Source organism: Entelurus aequoreus, linkage group LG16 (genome assembly GCF_033978785.1).
Source record: "Entelurus aequoreus isolate RoL-2023_Sb linkage group LG16, RoL_Eaeq_v1.1, whole genome shotgun sequence".
In the NCBI taxonomy this organism is placed as follows: Eukaryota; Metazoa; Chordata; class Actinopteri; order Syngnathiformes; family Syngnathidae; genus Entelurus; species Entelurus aequoreus.
In genome coordinates this window covers 35,723,410-35,751,341 of record NC_084746.1, presented here as the reverse complement: position 1 = coordinate 35,751,341, position 27,932 = coordinate 35,723,410, and the positions used below count along the sequence as shown (strand labels likewise).

Below are 27,932 nucleotides of genomic sequence, written 5' to 3'. Positions count from 1 at the left end.
ACTCTTTTTCGCTCAGTCGTGACTCACCTGCTCTCTGATCTATTCTCAGAAGGGTGGGGTGGTGTCCGGATAGGTGGGGGCTGCAGGGCTCTCACTGTTGTGATCAGCACCAACAGATGACAGCAGCTGCAGCTCTATCAATTCTTACGTGACAAAGACTATGTGAAGAAGTGGCTGAAGGAAATACAAATAACATTGAGCAACACAAATATTCTCAGTTAAAACGGGGGGTAAAAAAAACAGCCACCAGAGCAGATTTTTGGGACATTTTTATATAAATAATAATTAAAAAATATTCATTGGAAAAACAAAACTAAGGGAAATCAAAAGTCCCCAACAAGGTGGTTGACCTAAAAGACAGTCAGTCAGTCTGCTCTTCCAGCTTTGTACAGCATGCAGGTTTTATGTCGGTAGTAGTAGCACAAGAGCATCATCTTGTCAGATTTAAAAATTGAACTATGCATCAATGTTTTTCTTTTTCTCTTTAATTACTTTCCCTCCAACACATCACACTGTGCCTTAAAACTGCTATAAGGTTCTGTAAACCCCCGCAAAAAATTGCCAAAAGCCAGTTTTAGACAGAATTCTGTAATACCGCTGTTAAAAATGACTCCAGGTGCTATAATGCTGCCACAGAGCATCTGTGGAGAATGTCTTGCTAACCCGGGTGACTCTCTTTGCTCCGAGAACTGACTACACTTGCTGCTTGACACTCAGCATCAAAGGGTTGGAATTGGGGGTTAAAGCACCAAAAATTATTCCCGGGCACGGCCACTGCTGCTGCTCACTGCTCCCCTCACCTTCCAGGGGGTGATCAAGGGTGATGGGTCAAATGCAGAGAATAATTTCGCCACACCTAGTGTGTGTGTGACAATCATGGGTACTTTAACTTTAACTTAACATTAGTGGAGGGACGTGCCCCTCTTCCATTAGTATTTGCTACAGATGTGACAAACAAAAGGATGAATGATGGGCTTGTGAAGTCCAGTGCACCATTTGCCACCCTCCTGATAGGAGGTCATCATGAAGTTAGGACACCCAAGGAGCTTAACAAGCAAGATCATTGGAGGAAATGGAGGGTTGCCTTCATCTCAGAGCAAAGAGAATGTGTCATGGTGTCCACCTTCTTCACTCATCGCTTTAAGGGCACGCTTTTACATGACGACAGGCCAGTGGTCCATGGAGGTATAAGGGCTCAGCAGGTTTTTCTGCCCGCTGTGGACAGGAGGAGGACAGGGACAGAACACCTGGAAGACAAAGTAAGAAAGGAGATTTACGCACATGCCCTGCTCCTTAGTGACGCTGTTAACACGGAAGGACTCATGTTGTGAAGGAGAGACACAAACATCCTACGGATTTGGTGCGGCTCCTTCAGGGTGAGTCATCGCATCGTCACGTCAACACGCAGCGACTCCTCCGCGCTGCACCCGTGACTGATAAACCCGGAGCGTACGGCAGCGTGTGAAAGAGCGACTTGGGGTAGCACTTTGGAACGGGAAGTCGTATTCACGTTACAGGCAGGACAGATCGATTTCTGTCGATCGTGTGGCATTTGCTCAATCGACTACCATGAATCAACTGATGTGTAATGGATTCTGCAAACAGCAGAAGGTACACTTCAATCAGGCCCCACAAGTCTGTTGCCTAAATAGCAGAGGAATCATAAAGTAAACACCAAGTAGGAGTAAATATTGCAATACCACAACTGGTCACAGTCACTTGGCATTCAGAATTGGCTTTTGCATTTGATTTTTTGGCTCTGAACCACAAGTTCAGCTGTTTTTATGTTTTAATTGGAACAAGTCATTAATTGTGTAAAGCTAAGGTTTAAAACTCCTTCATGGTTCTTTGAAAAACAATGAATACATAGAAAAAACAAAAGTACCGTATTTTCTCGACCATAGGGTGCACCGGATTATAAGGCACAATGCCTAGTCAGGTCTTTTTTCATATATAAGACACACCGGATTATAGGGCGCATTAAAAGGGGTCATGTTATTTTTTTCAAAATTTTAAACATTTCCTTGTGGTCTACATAACATGTAATGGTGGTTCTTTGGTCAAAATATTGCATAGATTATGTTTTACAGACCATCTTCAAGCCGCTTTCTGACAGTCGCTTCAGGATGCACCGTTTTGTGGGCGGTCTTATTTACGTGGCTCACCTTCGACAGTGAATTATGACCATCAATATTTCAACACATAAGTAGTATTTTGGATTTTATTTCTTAGTTTTTAATGTATTACTTAGTTATTCAATTAATATAATTAAAAGTATTTCAATTACTTCCCTGTTTAACTTCAATGTCAGAAAATTCCATTAGAAAAAAATATATAGTTTTTTTCCAAAAAAATGTGCATGTTTTACTTTTTTTTAAGTACCGGTTCAAGCATTGTTTTGAAAGTACCAATTTAGTAACAGTATTGGTTAAAATGTAAACAATACCCATTTCCTAATCAAGATGCGACTTAACATTTCCATATATTTGGCAGAATTCTTAACAAAATCCACATTAAAAAATATTAGTAAAAAGTAGCAATTGATTCAAATCGCATTCCCTATCTAGAATGTGCTCTTCTTCTTCATGAAAAGTTACACTCTAACCCACAGCAGTGTTAATGGTGATAATGGGAATATTTGAGTGTAGAGTTTACAGCTGAGTCACAGTACTGCTCGCTGAATACCAATAACGGCCGCTCTCTGAATGCCACTTATACGCCTCCATCTGCATGATAATCTGTCTCATTTCTACTATTTATTGTTCTAGTAGCAAAGGCTGTGTCTTCTTTTTCTCTTTCAGTAACTGTCTCCGGTTGAATGAACTCCCAACGCCCACTTTCCCTTTCAAGTTTTCTCATGCATAGTCACACACTCACCAGGTGGGCTGCTGCCGACAGAGACCGGAGAGGAGAGGGACGGGACGTCATTGCTGTTTGCAGGTGGAGAGCTTTCGGATCTTGCTGACTGTGGAGACCCCTTTGCGGGAGGGGTTGGATGAGGACGAGGGCCGACGTTCCGCTTTAGCCTTGCTGGTTAGAGACCCTCCTTCGGTCCCGTTCACGCAGACGGGCTTAGTCACTGGCGGGCTGTAGTCTGCGAGGCCAAGATCTTGGTCTTCTTCAGCCACTTGACCTACATGTCCAACACAAAGATGGACGTGGTATCAATTAATAGCCATTAAAAAGGTGTTGTTTTAAAGTGTGAGAGGGAGCAGAAGACTTAAGAAGAGATTTCAAAACATGTTCTTCAATGTTATGATAAATACAATTTTTACTTACTATGATGACAGAGTAAACAGGATAGGCATAAAATGCTACACAATATGCTTCAGAAATCAGTTTGTCAGGCCCCAGTTGTAATAGACTTAGACTTAGACAAACTTTAATGATCCACAAGGGAAATTGTTCCACACAGCAGCTCAGCAACAAATGATGGAAAGGATCGTGCACACAAGGGCACAAAAAGAGGGTGAAAACAAAAGGTATAATGTAAACTAAAAATGTACCATAGAAGCAATACAAAATATAACATAATATTTACATATCATATATACAGTATATAATATATCCTAATATATTATATTGTTATATAATATATACAATATATAACAAATCCCAAATACCATGTACAATATTACAGTATATGTAACAGCTGCAGCAAAAAAAGGGTCGCAAAAGATAATGAGTAGATCCAGCAGAAAATATACATTATAAACACAGAGAGGTAGCTAACATAGAATTATACAGTACAGGCCAAAAGTTTGGACACACTTTCTCATTCACAACACAACTGATGGTCCCAACCACATTGATAAAGCAAGACATTCCACTAATCAACCCTGATAAGGCACACCTGTGAAATGCAAACCATTTCAGATGACTACCTCTTGAAGCTCATCGAGAGAATGCCAAGAGTGTGCAAAGCCGTAATCAGAGCAAAGAGGGTCTATTTAGAAGAAACTAGAATATAAAACATGTTTTCAGTTATTTCACCTTTTTTTGTTAAGTACATAACTCCACGTGATCATTTATAGTTTTGATGCCTTCAGTGACAATCTACAATGTAAATAGTCATAAAAATAAAGAAAATGCATTGAATGAGAAGGTGTGTCAAAACTTTGGCCTGTACTGTATATTCACCAAGGGCGAGGCTCAGTATGCCATACTTAAAAAACTCCTGCATTAAAACATAAATAAAACATGATTGAACTACACTGTTTCTTTACTACGGCTGCCGTAGCGGTTTCCCACCATGCATTTATGTAACAAGTGTCAACGCAATAAGTACAACATTGCTTTGCACACGTGGGAGTGAATCCTGGAAAACAGTTCACATTTTCAACAACAAAACCATCTCCACCGGACAATTTCTAGAGCACTCCATTCACATTCTGCGGCTCCATCTGGACTTAAGTGGGCCAACACTTGTAGATGTTCGGCCAGCACTGACTGCTGCACTTATCATTGCAGACTGTTGCCTAGCAACTGATATAGGTCGCAGATGAAAAAAGAAGGGAGGGAAGTCTTCACGTCACACAAGATGTGGTCATTATCTTCGAACCAAAATTAATTCCCCTCTCCGTCTAGAATGCACTGCATCCTGATGTCATGTCAAACTAATAAGCTGCCATTGCCTCAGCGCATCAAGTACTCGGAAGCAAAAGCAAGCACTTAGCGCCAAGCTAAGGACAAAGTGTAAAAAACAAATAGTGCCTAAAGTGCCCACAAACCTGGCACAGTGAAATCCTGAGTGTATATGATCTCGTCCTCGCCATCATAAAGCTCGTCGTCGTCCTCTTCGGTGTAGCCATGGAGGTCCTCCAGGTATGGCACCACCGTCATGCTGCGCCAAGGGTCCCTGCCCTCGGCGCTAGCAGGGATGGGCACGGGGAGCTCTGTCGGAGGGTGTTTCTTACGCACCCAGCTGGCAGAACAGGAGAAATGGCGCATGAGTGACAAACATCTCTTTTTTGATTTCTTAGAAGAGTGGAAACTGTTTCCATATTTGGTTTAAGATGGCTTACTTGTGTTGCCTTATGTTTTGTATGGAGAATCTCTTTGCAGGGTCATACTCGAGCATCCCTGAGAACATAACACATACATCATGTCAACCAATATTTTTCTATAGTCGCCTTATAGATTACTTTTAATGAGCGAATAAATGCCTCTCAAAGGTCATTGATTAGAAGAAATTCAAGGTACAATATTAAATGTACCAAAGACAAATGTGTCATTTCTGTTTGGTTGTACCAAAAAACACACTTTATTAGCATTTTGAGTGGGATATGTTCCATCTGAACCAGTCCTTGATGGTATAAAATGTAGCGCTTTGACATAAGAGAGCTCGCAAAGAGGGGTAACAAGCAGGATATCACCCAGTGTTTCTCATACATTCATTTATTTGTGGCAGCCAACCACAAATAAACATATAAACAAAAAAATATTATTTTTAAGATTTGTAGTTACAGCTTCCGTGTGATGTATGTGCTGCCCTCTCCCGAAAATCATATCCCACATAACATTGACTACATTAGTTGTTTAGTTTGTTTAGAGTTTGACGCAACAATACATGCACATGATCATTGAAAATTGCACTTTTAAAATGTGTGTATTGATTAAAATAAATAAAGAAATAAAAAAACTCTGCCGTTTTCTGCCACACAGATCATGGCCCCCACACACCACCACTCTCATAGGCGCAGTATTGCAGCAGCTATGCGGAAGCTATGTCCACATACACAAACACAAACCCTTTATTTATTGAATCACAAATATTGAAATTCGATGATTTGGTGAATTTGCAAACTGCTAAAATTATGGACAAAGCAAACTATAACCTGCTACCAAATAATGTACAACAATTCTTCTCAACAAAAGAGAAATATATCGAGAGGAGCCAGATGGGGGGGTTCGGGCATCTGGTCAGGATGCCACACAAACGCCTCCCTAGGTAGGTGTTTCGGGCACGTCCGACCGGTAGGAGGCCACGGGGAAGACCCAAGACACGTTGGGAAGACTATCTCTCCCGGCTGGCCTGGGAATGCCTCGGGATCCCCCGGGAGGAGCTGGACGAAGTGGCTGGGGTTAGGGAAGTCTGGGCTTCCCTGCTTACGCTGCTGCCCCCGCGACCCGACCTCGGATAAGCGGAAGATGGATGGATGAACCTTAATCTAATTTAAAACACTTGTATGCCCGTACAACTGTTAAAACCTTTAGCATATCCGTATGTGGAATTAATTTAGGGAAGGGATTAACCAAAGAAATCAAACAAAGCACCAATATGATTCAATTTAAGAGACTGTTCAAACTACAAGTGTTCACAAAGTATACAGAACAATAATTATGATGAACATCTTGAACCCTTTTTTTTCTTTTTAGATAAAGATTTATGTATTTAATATGTGTTTACTTACCATGGTATATTATTTATTTATTCACTGTTCTGTTACAGTGAACAAGGAAATGGGATAAAATTGCTATGGTATGAAAAGAGGTAGGATTTAATAAGCTCAGCTTCTTCCTGTTCCTTTTCGGACATGCTGTAATGAAACAACTGGAAATATGTGATGCATTACATTGTATCGTATGCATGTTCCAAATAAACTGAAACTGAACTGAACTGAACATATTTAAAGCTACAGACAGACCATAGATTCCAGATTTTCTATTTTTTTACCGTAATTAATTACACTCAAACGATTAATCAAAACAATAGAAAAATAAATCAACACTTTGGTCTATTGCAATTAATTGAGTTATTTGATTAATAATATTCAGTTAATCCTTTTACCTCTTGATGTGATTGTCTCATATTGGATGTCATTGTCAATGTTCCGACATCTACTTTCTTAAACTGTTTTGTCTTTTCCAAACCGTTTCTATTGGCAGTATCTTAGAGGGATTTGTTTCAATCAATCTGATATTTCGGTATGGCAAACTGTGTCAGGCTGTTTAGGATATTGAAACACATCCCCTAGTTTGACCTGCCAACAGTGAGTTATGTGAATATGAGCACTGATGATACATGTTTGGCCCTCTCTTATCCTGTGGGCAGAATGTGGCAATAGTAGAATGTCAGCATGATGATACAGCGGTGATGTGATGCAGATACAGACCGCATAATATAATAATGATCTCTCAGCAGTGCTGATCAGAATGGTGGGTTTATTTTAGTCAGTGTCATTACGGGCCGACTATCTCTCAGGTGATGCGTCATCACACACATACGTCATACACAAGCCTGAAGTGTTATGACACCTTTGCAGAGTGCACGCTGTAAATTGAACAGTGACAGACATTGATGAAACCCAACCCTCAAAATGCCTCAAATCATCTAATCATTCTTGTCATACTCATTGGGTTAAATCTGGGGACCTCAGATACTTAAAATTCGTGCCATCTCATGTGTGCTGGTGGAGTAATTAAGTTCCTTGAATCCTTGAACTAATCTCCCCTGCATGGAGGCATGCTTCATTTGTAGGAGTATACCCCGCCTTCCGCCTGAATGCAGCTGAGATAGGCTCAGGCTCCGGCACCCCCCGCGACCCCGAACGGGACAAGCGGTAGAAAATGGATGGATGGATGGATTGATTTCCATAAAAAAGAAAAACTACATTTAACATGTAAGTATTTAGTGTCAAGTCTTGACACCTTCGCATCAGAGTCTTGCCAGGGTTTCTTTTGGGAATCTTAGGGCTGTTACTTTTGCTTTGACATAAAGCCAATACAAGGTCCACCGTTAAAGTCTCTTCAGTTCTTTTGTTTTAGCAGGGGGGCTTTACAGCATTTCACAGGGGAGATGCGGAGTCTGCTGAAGTGTTTAGTATTCAGCTGTTGGCCCCAGATCAATAAAAACTACGTCAGCAGCTGAAGGGATTTCTATAGCGTGGGTGGGGAAACATGCAATGCTGGCGAGATTCGCAATGTCAGAGCACCACCTGCTGGACATATTGATAAAATATACAGGGTGGGAATTTTATCACTGCAGGTACAGCAATTGCCTCTGTCAAAAATATTTGTGTTGCCATTAGTTAGCACAATTTTGTAAAAAGAACTTAACATGTATCAACATAACTTTGCACACGAGTGGTGAACGAGCAAGGACATAAAAGTTTAGTGAAGCCTCACTGAGTGATGCAAGGAATCTCGTAACATGAGAGCATACAGTGTGGTGCAGACCCATATTGGGGTTGCAGTGGCAAATGTCTGCACTCTATTAACTGTAGTTTGTTCTTTTTACATCTTTTATACCACTTGAAGACATCATGTTGTCTATTTAGGCAAATTAGTTATACTTGTATAGCGCTTTTCTACCTTCAAGGTACTCAAAGCGCTTTGACACTATATGACACCCATTCACAAACACATTCACACAGTGATGGTGGGAGCTGCCATGCAAGGCCCTAGCCACGACCCATCAGGAGCAAGGGTGAAGTGTCTTGCTCAAGGACACAACAAAGGAGTAGGATTTTTGCCTACATTTATTTTAGTGCAATTTATTATTTTATTATTCATTCTTTTATTATGATGTTTTATTCTGGCTTGTCCCAAATCTTATCTGATTGGGATTTTATATGGTTTATCCTTTTTATGGGGAACTTGGAGTACATGTACTATTTTAAGATATTGGCAATGTTTGTGATGATTGTTATGTGGTAGGTCTTTGTATTGCATATCTAAGATGTTCCTTTCTCTGTATGTTTAAATGGATGTTCTGATCTTGCTGGCTGCAAAACAAGTTTACCTTTGGGTACTAAAAGTAACCTAACCTAGGATGGCGGAAGCTGGGAATCAAACGCCACGGCAATAAGTAAAACACTGTAGCTCTAAGATTTCGCAGTTTTTTTTGTGATTGTTGCTGCCTGAAATGCCTGAATTTTAAAGCTTTTCCAAAAAGTATTAAAATTAAGATTAAGATTAAAGTACCAATGATTGTCACACACACACTAGATGTGGTGAAATTTGTCCTCTGCATTTGACCCATCCCCTTGGGGAGCAGTGGGCAGCAGCGGCGCCGCGCCCGGGAATCATTTTGGTGATTTAACCCCCAACTCCAACCCTTGATGCTGAGTGCCAAGCAGGGAGGTAATGGGTCCCATTTTTATAGTCTTTGGTATGACTCGGCTGGGATTTGAACTCCAACTAGTGGCAAAAGTTGCAATGTTATGAGTAGATTCGACCAATTATCGGTGCCGATATTTAGCATTTTCACGAATACAACAGAACTACATCAGCAGATACAATATCATACTTTTAAAAAATAATTAGTAAAGTAGATAGTAATATCCACTGCTCAAGCTACAGTCATTTTGCCCTGCATGAGGAAAGTTCCCTTTTTGCTGGAGCCCAATGTTTCTCTAATTCATTGAAGAATAAAGATTACTTAGATTCTCAATAATTCTCCCCAATTATGTTTTATATTTATTTGAGTTCATGAGAGAATTATTCTCCGGTCTGCTCAGCTGCTTTAACCGCGGTGCTCACCCCTTTTTCTCCTCCTAATGTTGCCTGCAGTACGTCTCATCTGCTTACCTGTTAAAACCTTCCATTTTTGCCAGGAAATCCAGTTTTTGGCCTTCTTTCCTGGTGTCTTTCCGGTCCCGTTTTGTTTGTTTTTCGTTACTGCAGCGATCGAGTCGCTCGACAAGCCTCCGCCTGCAACACTTGGGGCGTGGGCTCCTTAAAGGAGCGCCATGAGTTTCATGTTTCGTGATTCAATCAATTAACGCGACAGAGATGGATTATTATGAAGAAAACTCTAAACTTTGTGTAAATATCTTGACAAATTGTAAACTTGAGTAAAGAAGAGCAGGCAACAGCTCACACATTCTCATAATTTCTTTAACATCGAGGAAGAAATTTTGTCAGCCAGCTTGAAAAAATGTCTCAAATATAAGCTACGTGAAGGATCCCAGAATTGTTTTTATCTAAATGTTTGCAATATTTCAGGGTTCCTCAAGAGTAAACATCACAATGTATTAAATCCATAAACTGTTATAAAATTGGATAGATGGCAAGTTATAGTGATGTAATGTTATGTTATTTTCATTTATTATGATGTAGAGAAATCCCATATTTTTTTATACATTTTTTTCAGGAGATTTCCTATATTTTGAAAAGCAATCGTTGATGCTCCTCTTAGACACACTGGTCCGACGTTTCTGAATTATTATTTTTATTTTTTTAAACAGCTTAAAACCTTGTCAAGTTGTTTACTGACATATACTATTCATGTTTAAATAACTTTTACTGCAAATGAATATCGACTCCAAATATCGGTTATTGGCCTCCCTGACTACTGATAGTCTGTATTGGCCCTGGAAAAAACATATTGGATTTGAGGCTCATTTGTGATTTAACTTGTGATCTTATGAATCTGTTATCAAATGTTTTAAGGGTCTCTTAATCCCCAAAAGCACAGAATAACAAATACTATGTTGATGTTTCATTCGTTTTATACCACACAGACTTAAAAGTTGACACAGGATGGCAGTTAAATCACATTATGCTGTTTTAATTAATAATTAGGAATAATGGAAATAATCATTACAGAATGAAGCAACACCAAAGGCTTCCTGCTATGCCGTGCACAAATTACAAACATTCTCTGTGTATGTTTTACGTTCGAAAAGTTTTTGTCCATCTTAAACATTCATGTAAGTATCACACATTTACCCCCGCCCTATACTAGCATTTGCAAACTGTTGAGAGCGATTCATAGCAGTATTTTTTAAAATCTTTTTCTTACCTTTTAATAAATAAAGGTTGGCTAAATAATGGTTAAATTATCATAGGATAGTAAATGTTTGTTTACTACATTACCCAGAAGGCTTACTGCTGTAGACAGAAGTAGAAAAAAGGTTTGAGATCCGCGGGAGGATGACAATTGTGTTGTTTGAGCAATAAAGAGTTGATATATTGTTACACGTTGCTGTTCCTGCTGTCAACACAACAAATAAACATACTGTAAATTCTGGACGATAAAACGCAACCTTTTTTCCTATGCTTTGCACCCTGTGGCTTATAAAACGGTGCGGCTAATTTATGGATTTTTTATTGTTGACGGCCATAATGCAAATAGTAAAAAAAACCCCAAAAAAACCAAGCAAAGACACTGAACAGGTGGGTTTTTGTTTGTGCTATACCACCCTTTTTTGGACGAGTTCGCTTACTTCGGGTGCCCTTTTTAAAATTATTAACCAAGAGTAGAAGGGCCGATCCGTCTTTTAGCCGTTCATAGGGTTTCTACTCGAATGGATTCTTTGTTCATCACGCTAAGCAACATTTGTAGATTTTACACTATAACTAAAACTGTTTGTACTTACTAAACCGTCCCATGCGTGATGTCTGTAGGAGTGTTTTCATGCATATTTGTATGTGCTGTCATAATGTAATGAAGTTTGCATCGTTAGCATTAGTTAATATGGTGACATGTTTTCAAGTGTCTGTGTTAGTACCGGTATTATTAACTTACAACGGCATTCTTTTTGTATTGTTTTAGTTTCACAAATTCCCCAGTAAATTCAGTAAGACGTCACCGTGGAGTTATTGACTCTGTTTAGCTGATTGGAGAGCTCTAGCTTCCGCAGCTAGTGGGTCCATGATGATAACTTCCAAACACTTACAAAATCTTTCTGTGAAAATAACTCATTTCACATGGTGTGCTCGATAGTCCGGATAATACAATACATTTTGATTAGACAGTTGGTGTGCGCGTTTGAGTGTCGCTCAGAGACACATTCCATTGGTGAAAATGACGCTGACTGGACAAAATGTGCAGGGAAGTTGCGGGATTTGGACAAAGTCCCGAGGCCCTATAGTCCCAAGTCCCATAATTGAAATTAATAAATGAATTTGTGCCACCATGACATCGCAAATTCCTGGAGTGAATGATAAGATGGTATTTTTCCCCCAACGAAAACATGTCACGTGAGGTATTTAGAACATTTGTCAAGTCTCCCACTCACCTCGCAGCAGGTCTGAAAGAGGGGGTCCGCACTCTTCAGGAATTGTAAATTCTCCTTTTCCAATGTTCTCAAATAGCTTATAGATGTTGTCCCCTTCGAATGGATAAAGACTTGTAGTAATGTTGTATCTAAATGGAAGGACAAATAAAGGCAATCATTGCTTTATATTTGAATATCTTTTAACAATTCCTCTTGCTCTTTTGTCAACATTGCTATGATAAATTTGTAGAAAGTCCTCAGAAAAGTATAAGCTGTTACAGTATATAAAACCCTAAACAAGTGAAGTTGGCACGTTTTGTAAATCGTAAATAAAAACAGAATACAATGATTTGCAAATCCTGTTCAACCTATATGCAATTGAATAGACTGCATAGACAAGATACTTAATGTTCAAACTGGTAAACTTTATTATTTTTTGCAAATATTAGCTCATTTGGAATTTGATGCCTAAAACATGTTTCAAAAAAGATGGCACAGGTGGCAAAAAAGACTGAAACTTGAGGAATGCTCATCAAACACTTACATCCCACAGCTGAACAGGCTAATTGGGAACAGGTGGGTGCCGTGATTGGGTATAAAAGCAGCTTCCATGAAATGCTGAGTCATTCACAAACAAGGATTGGGCGAGGGTCTCCACTTTGTAAACAAATGCGTGAGCAAATTGTTTCAGAACAACATTTCTCAACCAGCTATAGCAAGGAATTTAGGGATTTCACCATCTACGGTCCGTAATATCATCAAAGAGTTCAGAGAATCTGGAGAAATTACTGCACAAAAGCGGCAATGCCTGAGACCTTGTATCCCTCAGGCGGTACTGCATCAAAAAGCAACATCAGTGTGTAAAGGATATCACGACATGGGCTCAGGAACACTTCAGAAAACCACTGTCAGTAACTACAGTTGATTGCTACATCTGTAAGTGCAAGATAAAACTCTACTATGCAAAGCCAAAGCCATTTATCAACAACACCCACAAATGCTTCACTGGGCCCGAGCTCATCTAAGATGGACTGATGCAAAGTGCAAAAGTGTTCTGTGGTCTGATGAGTCCACATTTCAAATTGTTGTTGGAAACTGTGGAACGTCGTGTCCTCTGGACCGAAGAGGAAAAGAACAATCTGGACTGTTCTCGCCGCAAAGTTCAAAAGCCAGCATCTGTAATAGTATGGGGGTGTATTACTGCCCAATGCATGGGTAACTTACACATCTGAGAAGGCACCATTAATGCTGAAAGGTACATGCATGTTTTGGAGCAACATATGCTGCCATCCAAACAACGTCTTTTTCATGGACGCCCCTGCTTATTTCAGCAAGACAATGCCAAGCCCTATTCTGCATGTGTTACAACAGCGTGGCTTCGTAGTAAGAGTGTAAAAGACTACTAGACTGGCCTGCCTGTAGTCCACCACCTGTGTCCCATTGAAAATGTGTGGCGCATTATGAAGCGTCAAATACCTCAACAGAGACCCAGCACAACTTAAGCTGTAAATCAAGCAAAAATGGGAAAGAATTCCACCTGAAAAGTTTAAAAAATTGGTCTCCTCAGTTCTCAATCGTTTACTGAGTGATGTTAGAAGGAAAGGCCATGTAACAGTGGTAAAAATGCCCCAGTGCCAACTTTTTTGCAATGTGTCGCTGCCATTAATTTCTAAGTTAATGATTATTTGCCAAATAAAATTAAGTTTCACAGTTCGAACATTAAATATCTTGTCTTTGCAGTGGATTCTATTGAATATAAGTTGAAAAGGATTTGCAAATCATTGTATTCTGTTTTTATTTACCATTTACACAACATGCCGACTTCACTAGTTTTGGGTTTTGTACTACACTACTTGGTCCATACATTAAAGCAAAAATAATAAAGCCTGTGACTACTCACAGTGTTACTCCCGCAGACCAAATGTCCACTTTAAACCCTGAAAAGGTGTCCAGGCCGTTGGCGATCTCGGGCGGCTGAAAGGCCGGAGAGCCCTGGCTGGTGCGACATGTGTCATCCTCTGCAAATGGGTGCAGCGCCTGCCCACAAAAAAACAGCATTTAATTCCCTCTCTATTCATTTTATTTAAGCATGTCTTTCCATGCTTCGAAACAAGGATGGTGAGGATCACTTTGTTTCTAGATGAGCTCACCTCTGCTACTCCCAGGTCAGAGATTTTAAGTGCCCCGTCTGTTGTCAACAGCAGATTGCCTGGTTTAATGTCTTTGTGAACTATTCCCTGGCTGTGCAAATATTCAAGGCCATCTAATAGCTGGCAAAAGTACCTGCAGAAAGCAAAGAGGCGGTCACATTAAGCTTCAAGTTCAGCCTGCGATAAGATTCATGCAATATATGGTGAGGTATTCTGAAAAGCGCAAGCCCAGCAGTCTTGGGTCTAAATTTAGGCCGGGAGCTATTGTTGCGGAGAGGATAAGACTAATAATAGAAGTGAGATGGAGAAGAAAGGGGGTGAGAAGTCAGAGGGGCGAACGGTGAGGAGAAAGACGTACCCGTGAGCTTGAAATATAGGAAACCTTTTTTCCGGGACGCTGTCCAGCATTTGTTGCATCCCGCACACGCAGTACTCCATCACCATATACGTACAGCACAAGTCAAGGGCATTTGGAACAAATACAATCTAAAAGCAACAACATCTGTCTTGACAAAGACAACAGTGCTCATATCGGGTTAATAATGATGTGCCTTTGGACGACATAATAAAGTGAGAGGAATAAGGATATATTTTCTGCTTCTCTTCATTGTACAGAACATCCACCAACTGTATCACATTCTTGTGCTGGAGTCTTCTTAGCAGCTGAATCTCCCTGAAAAAAAAATGGAAAAATTTAAAAAAACACATGTTGGTATCATACAGCATCATAATTATTACTAAATGACCAACACAAAAAAATATATAATTTATTATTCAAGCCACAACAAGTTGGAAATTAGTTTTTGTGGTAAACGTTTGAAAGATGAACGGCATGCTCATTGAATTACAATCTATATATTCCGAAGAAACTTGTGTACGCAGAAGTCATTCCAATCCCGGGCGTGGCAGGCCTGAAAGTGTTGCCATGGAAACAAGACCAGCATTGCTCAATCACATCTCAAGAAAATTTCCATGGTGATGCTGTGCAAGCGGTTAAGTGCGGAGAAAACAGTGGCAAAGTAAAATAATGGGGTGTGTGTGGGTTGGGAGGGGGGAAACTCTCACATGCCTCAACAGGTCTCGCTTGAGGTGTCCACCATGTAAGATGAATAGATGTACTGTACGTGCGTGAGAAGAAAATACTGAAAACACGCCATCTTGAAGACTATCTTCCCGCTGCGTGAAGTCATGCGGCTGTTCCCCGATGCTTCCTCTATAATTAGCACGGGCTGCAGTAATACTTAATGATGTGTGGTGTGATTAAATCCTCTGGTAGTCGGCAGGAAATTAGGAACACAGAAATGTTGAATCGGAGACGGTAGTGTGTCGTTGATAACAAATAACTTGCGCCGTCAGCGGAGGTTATAGGTCAGAAATAAGTCACAATGACACTTTTATTTTTTGTTGATGATGTCTCTCTGTCTTATCCCCCTCTTGTCTCCACAATTTCCCCCTCTGTCTTCTTTTTTTATTTTCTTCTTTCTATCCCCTCCCGCTCCGGTCCAGCAGCACCAAACACTAAATATTTCCATTCAATTAAAGGCCTACTGAAACCCACTACTACCGACCACACAGTCTGATAGTTAATATATCAATGATGAAATCTTAACATTGCAACACATGCCAATACGGCCGGGTTAGATTAGTAAAGTGCAATTTTAAATTTCCTGCTGAAAATGTATCGGTATGACGATCATCATACCGATACGTTTTCAGCAGGAAATTTAAAATTGACGTTTGCGTGTGACGTCCCGAATTGTGCGGACATATTGGGACACCATTGTGGCCAGCTATTAAGTCGTCTGGACATCTATGTTGGTGAATCTTTTGCAATTTGTTTAATGAACAATGAAGACAGCAAAGAAGAAAGCTGTAGGTGGTATCGGTGTATTAGCGGCTGGCTGCAGCAACACAACCAGGAGGACTTTGAGTTGGATAGCAGACGCGCTACCGTGAGTATGCAGCTTTGGCTTCCAAACATTTGATCGCTTGCCCGTACGTGCGTGCCGCTATGTGCATGTCACGTACGTAACTTTGGGGAAATATATGAGCTGTATGAACTTTACGGAGGTGAACGGTACTTTGGGCTGTGGGATTGAGTGTGTTGTGCGGGAGTTTGATTTGTATTGGCGGGTTATATGGACGGGAGGGGGGAGGTGTTTGTTATGCGGATTAATTTGTGGCATATTATATATAAGCCTGGTTGTGTTGTGGCTAATAGAGTATATATATGTCTTGTGTTTATTTACTGTTTTAGTCATTCCCAGCTGAATATCAGGTACCATGAGTAGCAGCTGCGCTTCCAAACATTTGATCGCTTGCCAGTACGTGCGCGTCGCGTACGTTACTTTGTTTAAATATATAAGCTTTATGAACCTTGGGTTAGGTGAACGGTCTTTTGGGCTGAGTGATTGTGGGTGTTGTGCAGGTGTTTGAATTGGATTGGCGGCTTATATGGAGCTAGGAGCTAGCATAGGAGCTAGCATAACAAACACTGAGGTGTTTTTATGCAGGATTAATTTGTGGCATATTAAATATAAGCCTGGTTGTGTTGTGGCTAATAGAGTATATATATGTCTTGTGTTTATTTACTGTTTTAGTCATTCCCAGCTGAATATCAGGTCCCACCCGCCTCTCACAGCATCTTCCCTATCTAAATCGCTTCCACTGCCCTTTAATCCTTCACTCTCACTTTCCTCATCCACAAATCTTTCATCCTCGCTCAAATTAATGGGGTGATCGTCGCTTTCTCGGTCCGAATCGATCTCGCTGCTGCTGGCCATGATTGTAAACAATGTGCAGATGTGAGGCACTCCACAACCTGTGACGTCACGCTACTTCCGGTACAGGCAAGGCTTTTTTTTATCAGCGACCAAAAGTTGCGAACTTTATCGTCGATGTTCTCTACTAAATCCTTTCAGCAAAAATATGGCAATATCGCAAAATGATCAAGTATGACACATAGAATGGACCTGCTATCCCCGTTTAAATAAGAAAATTTCATTTCAGTAGGCCTTTAAGTCAAATACACATAAGGTAGGGATGTCAAACTCATTTGAGCTCAGGGGCCGCATGGAGGAAAATCTGTGCACACGTGTGCAAAATCATGGCATTGAAACAAAAAAATAAAGACAACTTCAGATTGTTTTCTTTGTCTTACTTTGGCCAATAATAGAAAAAACACAAATTCTGAAAATATTACAATAAAAATATAGAAAAAAATACCGGCAGCGGTAAAGTTTAGATCTATGAAGGAAAGAAGAAAGTTAATGAATGTTTATAACTGAATCAATTTACATATGCATAAAAATGTGTTTTTCTTTTGTATTTTTTTAATGAATTAAGTAACGTTTATTACAACCTTTTTCCAAAACACAATATAGAATGTGAGATATAACGGGATAATGCATACATTTATCATTTGTTTTCAATACGGTTACAAAGAAGTGGGACCCCAAAAATTTACCGTGGGACCCCATTTTTATGACTGGGACTCCATTAGAAAATTCCTAGCGCCAACACTGATGGAGTATTGGTGCGTGCAAAACAGCAGCAGGCGGCTGTGGCCTGCGGGCGCTAATACTAATCAAATATCATCCCGGGGGCCATAGATCATTCATTCGCGGGGCGGAACTGACCCACGGGCCTTGACTTTGACACATAGGACATAAGGCAACAAGAGAAGTATCCCACATCTTTTGTGTAAAGCAATTCTGTACAGCAGATATGGGCATCTACATCAACAATATGATTTGCCTGAGTGGCTGGACTGGAGTTGTCAAAAAAAAAGAATGACACAGGTACAGTGGTAGGAAATGGATGGATGGAAGGTGCTGGGACTTTTTACTTAAAGATCAAGGTGGGCATACAATGGTACATTATAATTTTATGTCCAGAAGTTTTCATGAGCAATGGTCTGTTGCATATGATTCATTTCTAGAAGCTGGACTCTTAACAGTAAGCAGTGACTAGTACCCTGTGGGCGCTGCAGTTGCAGCCCTAGCAACCACCTGAATACAATCACGGTCCGACTGGGTCATACTCACGGCCACGGACCCGAGCAGTCATTATAGGTACATCACAGAGTACTATTTAGGTCTACGGTACGTGACTCAGCATCTGCTGCAATAGTAGAGACTTGAGGTCATACAAAGCGGAATTTGAGGAAAAATATGCTTCTTCTAACCAATGTATATCTTGTCAGACCGCAGCTAAGCAAGCATCAAGGCATACATAAGATCTTCCTTTGGCTTTTATGTAATACATACTCCAAAACATGGACCGCCATCTTGGCAAAGTTATGGGTAACGTCATCGTATCAAGGGAGACCTCAATGAACTTCACGATAACGCTTTTTGCACCTTTATTCCAAAATAAGTCACAGTCACAACCATGGTTAATAAGATGGGGCATTAAAATTAGGGATGTTACGATCAAAGTTTTATGCTGCCAATTCCAATCATCCATTAATGAGATCGGCCAATACCAATACCAATCACATGTATTAATTGTACATTTTTCTATGTGCCTATGGTGAGCGCTCTTGACAATTTAACAATATCAACACGATATTTAAACTAGTTCCTTAATTTATTTTATTACATACAATTATTTGAGCAAAACATAATAGTACACAATAACTAAACAAAAGCAAAAACTACTATCTCCTACTCAATTAAATCCTTTGATTTTTGCTCTAAAAGCTCTGTGTTCAGAGATTTATTCAAAGAGTTTGTAAACATTAATAAAAAAACAAAAAAGTATGTATATTTTCAGAAAATAAAAATATCGATCTTGTCACTCTGGTATCGATCATATACTTATACTAACCTTGTGTTATAAAGGCCGTCATTTTCGTACTCACGCGCAGTCACGTGATGATCTCGCGCTGTTTGAGTTAGTTCCGGTTTCCTGTTGCGAGAGGCACGCACGTTCAGTCAAGCAGTCGAACTCCTTCGGTGAAATTGACAATTAAAGCCCCCTCTTTAGTCCTGCTGGTGCTGTTTAGCGCTGGAGTCGCTAAAGAAAGTGAGTTTGGGGGTATCCATAATATGCTGATAGGGATAAGTTCATACTTGCCAACCCTCCCGTTTTTAGCGGGAGAATCCCGGTATTCAGCGCCTCTCCCGACAACCTCCCGGCAGAGATTTTCTCCCGACAAACTCCCGGTATTCAGCCGGAGCTGGAGGCCACGCCCCCTCCAGCTCAATGCGGACCTGAGACTGAGGGGGGACAGCCTGTTCTCACGTCCGCTTTCCCACAAAACAGCTTGCCTGCCCAAAGACGTCATAACATCTAGGGCTTTTATAGAGTGCACAACTGCGCACACAACAAGGAGACGAAGCAGAAGAACGAGGAAATTACAGACATGGCGGCCGAAATGATATACTCATCATGAACGGAGAAGTTAAACAGGACAATACTGCCATCTAATGGATAGCCACTGGAACACTGAAATTCAAGTATTATTATTTTTTTCTATGTAAATAAAATATATATATATATATATATATATATATATATATATATATATATATATATATATATATATATATATATATATATAGCTAGAATTCACTGAAAGTCAAGTATTTCATACATATATATATAAATATATATGAAATACTCGAGATGGTGAATTCTAGCTGTAAATAACCACGCCCCCCGCCCCCCACCCTCCGACCAAGCCCCCCCCCCCCCCTGACTAAATTGAAAACACTTCCTTGTGGTCTACATAACATGTAACAGTGGTTCTTTGGTCAATATGTTGCATAGATTATGTTTTACAGATCAACTTCATGCCGCTTTCTGATGTTCGCTTCAGAATGCACCGTTTTGTGGGCAGTCTTATTTACGTGGCTCACCTTCGGCAGCGTCTTTTCTCCGTCATCTTTGTTGTAGCGGTGTAGCGTGCAAGGACGGTAGTGGAAGAAGTGTCAAAAGACGGAGCTAACTGTTTTCATGACATTCAGAATTTACTTAAATCAATAGCGGAGCAGCATCTTCTCATCCGTGGCTCACTAGTGCAATAACAAGTCTGGAAATGTGTCCCGTGAAAAACTGTCTGACCGGAGCTCTCTAATAACTAAAGTTCCTTGGGTGAATAATTAAAACTCACTACACCGGTATGTTTTAGCGCTTTCATGGCGAGTTTACTGACAGATATAAGTAAGAACTGTACACTGCTTTGTATTAGAAATGGCAACAGTGGAGGATGAATGTCCCATAACAAGAAGATAGAGAAAAAGAAGAAGCTTATCGACTATGGCGTCGGCACTGACTACAAAGTTAAGTTAAAGACCTACTGAAACCCACTACTACCGACCACGCAGTCTGATGGTTTATATATCAATGATGCAATCTTAACATTGCAACACATGCCAATACGGCCGGGTTAACTTATAAAGTGCAATTTTAAATTTCCTGCTAAACTTCCGGATGAAAATGTCTATGTATGATGACGTATGCGCGTGACGTCAATCGTTGAAACGGAAGTATGCGGACACATTGAATCCTATACAAAAAACTCTGTTTTCATCTCAAAATTCCACAGTATTCTGGACATCTGTGTTGGTGAATCTTTTGCAATTTGTTTAATGAACAATGAAGACTGCAAAGAAGAAAGTTGTAGGTGGTATCGGTGTATTAGCGGCGGACTACAGCAACACAACCAGGAGGACTTTGAGATGGATAGCAGACGCGCTAGCCGCCGAACTCACCTTAACTTCCTCCGTCTCCGGGCCGCCGACCGTATCTGTGATCTGGTGAAGTCTTTCGTCGCACCGTCGATCGCTGGAATGCAGGTGAGCACGGGTGTTGATGAGCAGATGAGGGCTGGCTGGCGTAGGTGGATAGCTAATGTTTTTAGCAAAGCACTGTGAGGTCCGGTTGCTAAGTTAGCTTCAATGGTGTCATTAGCAACAGCATTGTTAACCTTCGCCAGGCTGGAAAGCATTAACCGTGTATTTACAGGTCCATGGTTTAATAGTATTGTTGATTTTCTATCTATCCTTCAAGTCAGGGGTTTATTTCTTTTGTTTCTATATGCAGTTAAGCACGATGCTATCACGTTAGCTCCGTAGCTAATGTGTTTCGCCGATGTCTTGTCGTGGAGATAAAAGTCACAGTGAATGTCCATTTCGCGTTCTCGACTCTCATTTTCAAGAGGATATAGTATCCGAGGTGGTTTAAAATACAAATCCGTGATCCACAATAGAAAAAGGAGAGAGTGTGGAATCCAATGAGCCAGCTTGTACCTAAGTTACGGTCAGAGTGAAAAAAGATGTCTTGCACTGCATTCTAGTCCTTCACTCTAACGTTCCTCATCCACGAATCTTTCATCCTCGCTCAAATTAATGGGGTAATCGTCACTTTCTCGGTCCGAATCGCTCTAGCTGCATTGAAAACAATGGGGAAATGTGAGGAGCCTTTCAACCTTTGACGTCACGCTACTTCCGGTACAGGCAAGGCTTTTTTTATCAGCGACCAAAAGTTGCAACTTTATCGTCGATGTTCTCTACTAAATCCTTTCAGCAAAAATATGGCAATATCGCGAAATGATCAAGTATGACACATAGAATGGATCTGCTATCCCCGTTTAAATTTTAAAAAATCATTTCAGTAGGCCTTTAAGTTAAAGTTAAAGTACCAATGATTGTCACACACACACTAGGTGTGGTGAAATCTGTCCTCTGCATTTGACCCATCCCCTTGTTCACCCCCCTGGGAGGTGAGGGGAGCAGTGAGCAGCAGCAGTGGCCGCGCCCGGGAATCTAAGTGGGACGCGCACACAATTTCTGGACTTATGCAGATCCCAAATACAGATCAGCAGGTACCATAAGGTAAGAAAAGTTGCTTCTGCATAATATTGCGAAACAAAACGCCAGATAATGTCTTACCTTATACACACACACCATAATAATACTTGTATGTTGAAGCACAGTACAATTCATTAATGGTAAATGGTAAATGGGTCGTACTTGTATAGCGCTTTTCTACCTTTTTAAGGAACTCAAAGCGCTTTGACACTATTTTCCACATTCACCCATTCACACACACACATTGATGGCGGGAGCTGCCATGCACGGCGCTAACCAGGCCCATCAGGAGCAAGGGTGAAGTGTCTTGCTCAAGGACACAACGGACGTGACTAGGATGGTAGAAGGTGGGGATTGAACCAGTAACCCCAAGATTGCTGGCACGGCCACTCTCCCAACTTCGCCACGCCGTCCCCAAGCAGTGCGGCCTTATAGCTTACCAAAGTGGTACTAAAACATTTAGATTTTTGAGCGCCGTGTGTAATCTTCTATATTTTCAAAGTAACATATACAATTTTGGTGTTGTTTACTTGAATCATATCGCAGTCTACACATATCGCTTATGTGTGACTGCCATCTACTGGTCACACTTTTAATTTCACCATGTACCAAATAAAATAGCTTTGAGGTCGGTAAGCACAACCAAAATTATTCCTTACATTAGGCGCACCGGGTTATAAGACGCACTATCGAGTTTTGAGAAAATTAAAAGATTTTAAGTGCGCCTTATAGTCCGAAAAATACAGTACCGTTATAAGCACAAACTATTTTTTAAATAGACGCATAAACCGTGTTCTGCACATGAAATTGTGATGGGACACTCAGCTGGGTAACAATGGTGATAAATTATGATGCATAAATCAGGATTTGTCATAAAACACGCTGGGAACAAAAAGGTAGAAAAAGTACCACTCACTTTTTCACATTTGCTTCTCCATTGGGAATCCTCCTCAGCTTCTTCTTTTTCAGTATCTTGACAGCCCGCCGACAGAGGGTTTCAGAGTCCAGCATCTCTTTCACTTTGCCATATGATCCTTCCCCCAGCAGATCGCCCATCAAGTACTTTCCTATCAACTTCGCCCTTTTCCTCCGCGGCTGATAAATTACCTCGCTGGAGTCGATGCGGTGAATGAACGTGTCCATCTCCATCAGTTCGTTCTCGTTCAGGTAGTCAAGGTGATGTATCTCCCCGGTGCTCATGACCAAGCCGCAGTTGGAACCTCCCCGCGCAAACTGGCCGAACGTCGGCGCGTAATCCTCGGTTCTTGCCCGAAAATGAGTCCACAAGAGGTAATGGATCAATTCTGAAATACTGAAAATGGGAGCAGGGGGAATTCAGGCCGGGGTAGGGGTCAGTCCTGGCTTGTAAACATTAGGACATTAGGGTTGTTATTAAACAAGAGCTGCACACAGAGGTAAAAATATGTTGGTTCCACCAACAAAAAATGTTTTCTCTCCTCTGTTGTATATTAATTTAACACCATTTGAGTAGAGGCGAGCTGCCCCAAGTCAAGGCCATGCAGCACAATATTTCTGTCAAGGATCCATGCTGCATGGCAGGAGTCTGCCTGGGGACACATAAGCGTGTACTCCTGGGCCTGATCCAAACACACTTCCAATGCCAGATTCATGCAGCGCTGTCAGCCACACTTCTGCGAACGGAGCCTTCCAAAAAAATAAAAATAAAAATAAATAAAAAGTTCTCCTGTCTTCAGGTGTCCTCCATGCCAGTGTGGTTCCAGCTGTCGGAAAGCAGTGGGTCGTTCAAAAATTAATGAGAACACACACTCAAAAATCCACAACGGTTAGATTTGTTTCACACATGCAAGTTACATGTTTACACTCGCACAATTCAACATGTCCGAAAAGGAGTAGGAAGAAACAGTTATTTTAATCTAATCCGTTTACTCCCTAGGTCAGGGGTGTCAAACGTACGGTATAAAAATTAGCTGTTCTTTTTTTTTTTTTTTACGGAAGAAACTGCTGTTCTAAATGTGTCCACTGGGTGTCACAATAGCAATTCTGTTAGGCAACAAAACGGTTTATACCGGGGCCAAGCAAGAGGTACACAGTGAAGGGTGACTGTGGCTCCTCCTCTGCGACCCACATGAAACTTAAAACCTGCCGTTTTATGTCTTTTGCTTCAAACACGTCGTCATTCGGCACCCTCGTTGCCCCAAAATGTCTCTTGTCAAACACAAGAAAGGTGAACTTAACTCTTTTGAATAGTTTTTTTTTTACCTCCGTTTCTTACGGTTTGTTGAGTTAGCACTGGATTGATACGTGGACATGACAAAGGAGGTATTTGATACCTAGAAGAGTTTAAACGTTGTGTTTTTTGTTAAATCCCAGAAAAACTGTGACTTAAAGTTTAATCTTGGCTTTGTAGATACACTGAGACAAAGTCCAAGTTCATTGTGTTTTTGAAGCTGCATCAATTTCCTCAGAATTTTCAACAAACTTTAAGTGTTTTGTCCAGAGGTTTAGTTGTGCTTTACACATTTTCATAATGTGCTTGTTCTATTTTTGGACAAAGCAAAAGAAAAAAACCAACATGGAGTTGTCTTTATTTTTAGGTTATCATGCCATGATTTTACCATTAAAGGCCTACTGAAACCCACTACTACCGACCACGCAGTCTGATAGTTTATATATCAATGATGAAATCTTAACATTATAACACATGCCAATACGGCCGGTTTAACTTATAAAGTGACATTTTAAATTTGCCGCTAAACTTCCAGTTCGAAACGCCTCTGAGGATGACGTATGCGCGTGACGTAGCCCGGCGAACACGGGTATGCCTTCCACATTGAAGCCAATACGAAAAAGCTCTGTTTTCATTTCATAATTCCACAGTATTCTGGACATCTGTGTTCGTGAATCTGTTGCAATCATGTTCATTGCATTATGGAGAAGGAAGCTGAGCAAGCAAAGAAGAAAGTTGTCGGTGCGAAATGGACGTATTTTTCGAACGTAGTCAGCAACAACAGTACACAGCCGGCGCTTCTTTGTTTACATTCCCGAAAGATGCAGTCAAGATGGAAGAACTCGGATAACAGAGACTCTAACCAGGAGGACTTTTGACTTCGATACACAGACGCCTGTAGAGAACTGGGACAACACAGACTCTTACCAGGATTACTTTGATTTGGATGACAAAGACGCAGACGTGCTACTGTGAGTATGCAGATTTGGCTTCTAAACATTTGATCGCTTGACCGTATGTGCGCAACTTTTTTTTGCGTATGTACGTAACTTTTTTAAAATATATAAGCTTTATGAACCTTGGGTTGGGTGAACGGTCTTTTGGGCTGAGTGATTGTGTGTGTTGATCAGGTGTTTGAATTGTATTGGCGTGTTCTATGGAGCTAGGAGCTAGCATAGGAGCTAGGAGCTAGCATAACAAACACGCAGGTGTTTTTATGCAGGATTAATTTGTGGCATATTAAATATAAGCCTGGTTGTGTTGTGGCTAATAGAGTATATATATGTCTTGTGTTTATTTACTGTTGTAGTCATTCCCAGCTGAATATCAGGTACCGTGAGTATGCAGCCTTGGCTGCTAAACATTTGATAGCTTGACCGTATGAGCGCGTCACGTACGTAACTTTTTAAAAATATATAAGCTTTATGAACCTTGGGTTAGGTGAACGGTCTTTTGGGCTGAGTGATTGTGTGTGTTGATCAGGTGTTTGAATTGTATTGGCGTGTTCTATGGAGCTAGGAGCTAGCAGAGGAGCTAGCAGAGGAGCTAGGAGCTAGCGTAACAAACACGCAGGTGTTTTTATGCAGGATTAATTTGTGGCATATTAAATATAAGCCTGGTTGTGTTGTGGCTAATAGAGTATATATATGTCTTGTGTTTATTTACTGTTGTAGTCATTCCCAGCTGAATATCAGGTCACCTTCGGCTCTCACAGCATCTTCCCTATCTGAATAGCTTCAACTCCCCACTAGTCCTTCACTTGCACTTTACTCATCCACAAATCTTTCATCCTCGCTCAAATTAATGGGGAAATTGTCGCTTTCTCGGTCCGAATCTCTCTCACTTCATGCGGCCATCATTGTAAACAATAGGGAACTTTGCGTATATGTTCAACTGACTACGTCACGCTACTTCCGGTAGGGGCAAGCCTTTTTTTTATCAGATACCAAAAGTTGCAATCTTTATCGTCGTTGTTCTATACTAAATCCTTTCAGCAAAAATATGGCAATATCGCGAAATGATCAAGTATGACATATAGAATAGATCTGCTATCCCCGTTTAAATAAAAAAAATTCATTTCAGTAGGCCTTTAAGGCCCACTTGGGAATAGATTTTTCCTCCATGCGGCCCCTGAGTTAAAATTAGTTTGACACCCGTGCCCTAGGTATACATGTTTACATGAAAAGAACAAAAGAATGTAACCCAATAATTAAACTTCAAAAAAGGGTAATTCGAATAATACATAAAGCTTGCTACTACAAACCTACCAATTCATTATTCATAAGTTCTAATGTGTTATAACATTTCCAGATATCGTTTTTAAAAACAATGGAAATTATGTTTCGAGTAAAGAACAACAGCCTTCCTGCTTGTATCCTTAGGTTATTTAAATTAAAAGGAGAAAACTATAATTTACAGGGGATTTTGATTTTTGAAATATGTAAAGTAAGAACAAATATACAATACACATGTATTTCTGTTTTAGGAGTTAAATGGTGAAACAAGCTCAGTGATGAGTTGAAGACATGTAGTTATTTGTTAAGTTTTAAGAACACCTTGAAAGGTGAAATAAGGGAAAATGATCAAATATAGCAACGATTACTTTCATCCCATTGATTTTTTTTAACGTTGATGTTCCAGGAAACCTAATTTTCAGTGAATTTATAGGATAGGCAAATATAAGCCTTGGCTTCAGCCTATTCCTTTTTCAGTCATTATCTTTATTTTGTGTGTAAGTGTAGGATTGTTAATATGTATAATCTGTGCTGTTAAATTGATCACACAAAATGGTTCATTATACGACCGAAACTAACTCATTTCATGAAATAAAATGAATGTTGAAAGAAAAAGTGTTAAAAATAAATAAATATTTAAAAAAATAAAATAAAGAGATTGAACGTTATAAATAAAAACGGACAGGTACATTAAATAGTGCAGGGCATTGACTAAAATATAGACGTATCGGACAATAATGTAAACATTTTAATCCAAAAGGCATATGATGCGTTGACAGCGTTACTGCTAGCTGGCTAACAGCTTGAATGAACCAGCTTGCCGTGCACCTCTTAATAACACCGCTGCCATTTTCAGTATACACGTTAAGTAAAAACAAGATCAAAACTTTTAAAGCAAACATATTCATATGAAGTGCAAAAACGCGAGTATGAATTGGGTCTGGGTGAAACGTCGTCACACAAGTGAAGCGGTGACAACTAGCTAGCCGTTGATTGGCACTACAAACCAAACTGCTTTGCCGGTGGAAGTAGTAATTCAACTGATAACCGTGGAGATGTTTTCACCACAAACAAACAGGACGAGAAGAAAACCCCTCACATCCACAGCGGCGACCGGGGGAAGCATCCAGAGAAATCTAGCTAACGCAAGCTAACCGGGGTTGCGTTCAGGTTCCACTATAAAAACGGTTAGCCAGCTAGCTAATCGCAAACTCCTCTAGTGTGCAAACTCACCTTAATCCGCGTAAATGTTTGTCCCTCTCGCAGACTTTACTTGCTTCTCATGAATTCGCATTTGATGCAACATAAGTCAAATTGGAGCCGAGCTGCGTATCAATGGAAAATGTTGCGACTCTTCGTAAATTGCTGCTGCCACTCAGGTTTTCGCCATCTTGCTTACGCCCCCCCTTTCCCCCTGTCATGCCACACATTACTGCGTCAAATCAAAGTTTGGCCTCAAAGTGCAAGAGTGACAGCAAGACACATCATTTTCACAAATAAATCACTCAACGATTATTATTTCATCGCTTCAACATAATCACTTTGATGGATTGTCATGCGATAAGCCGGTGACGTGC

The 27,932-nt window shown here is 40.5% G+C and overlaps 1 protein-coding gene across 2 annotated transcripts; it reads right to left on the bottom strand.

The window, feature by feature from the left end:
• Positions 1–224: 224 nt before the first annotated feature.
• stk11 (serine/threonine kinase 11) lies at positions 225–27,932 on the bottom strand. Of its 2 annotated transcripts, XM_062022717.1 has the most exons (12): positions 27,589–27,932; positions 22,829–23,654; positions 18,926–19,006; positions 14,685–14,768; positions 14,454–14,543; positions 14,096–14,228; positions 13,846–13,982; positions 11,967–12,094; positions 5,025–5,082; positions 4,731–4,924; positions 2,878–3,133; positions 225–1,247 (listed from the first exon to the last, which is right to left on the bottom strand). In XM_062022717.1, exons 2-11 carry the CDS (start codon positions 23,110–23,112, stop codon positions 2,925–2,927), a joined length of 1,398 nt encoding a protein of 465 aa, XP_061878701.1. In that variant the 5' UTR covers positions 23,113–23,654; positions 27,589–27,932; the 3' UTR covers positions 225–1,247; positions 2,878–2,924. The 2 variants fall into 2 exon arrangements, with proteins under 2 accessions (XP_061878701.1, XP_061878702.1); XM_062022718.1 differs by lacking the exon at positions 18,926–19,006 and having other exon boundaries at positions 230–1,247; positions 27,589–27,924.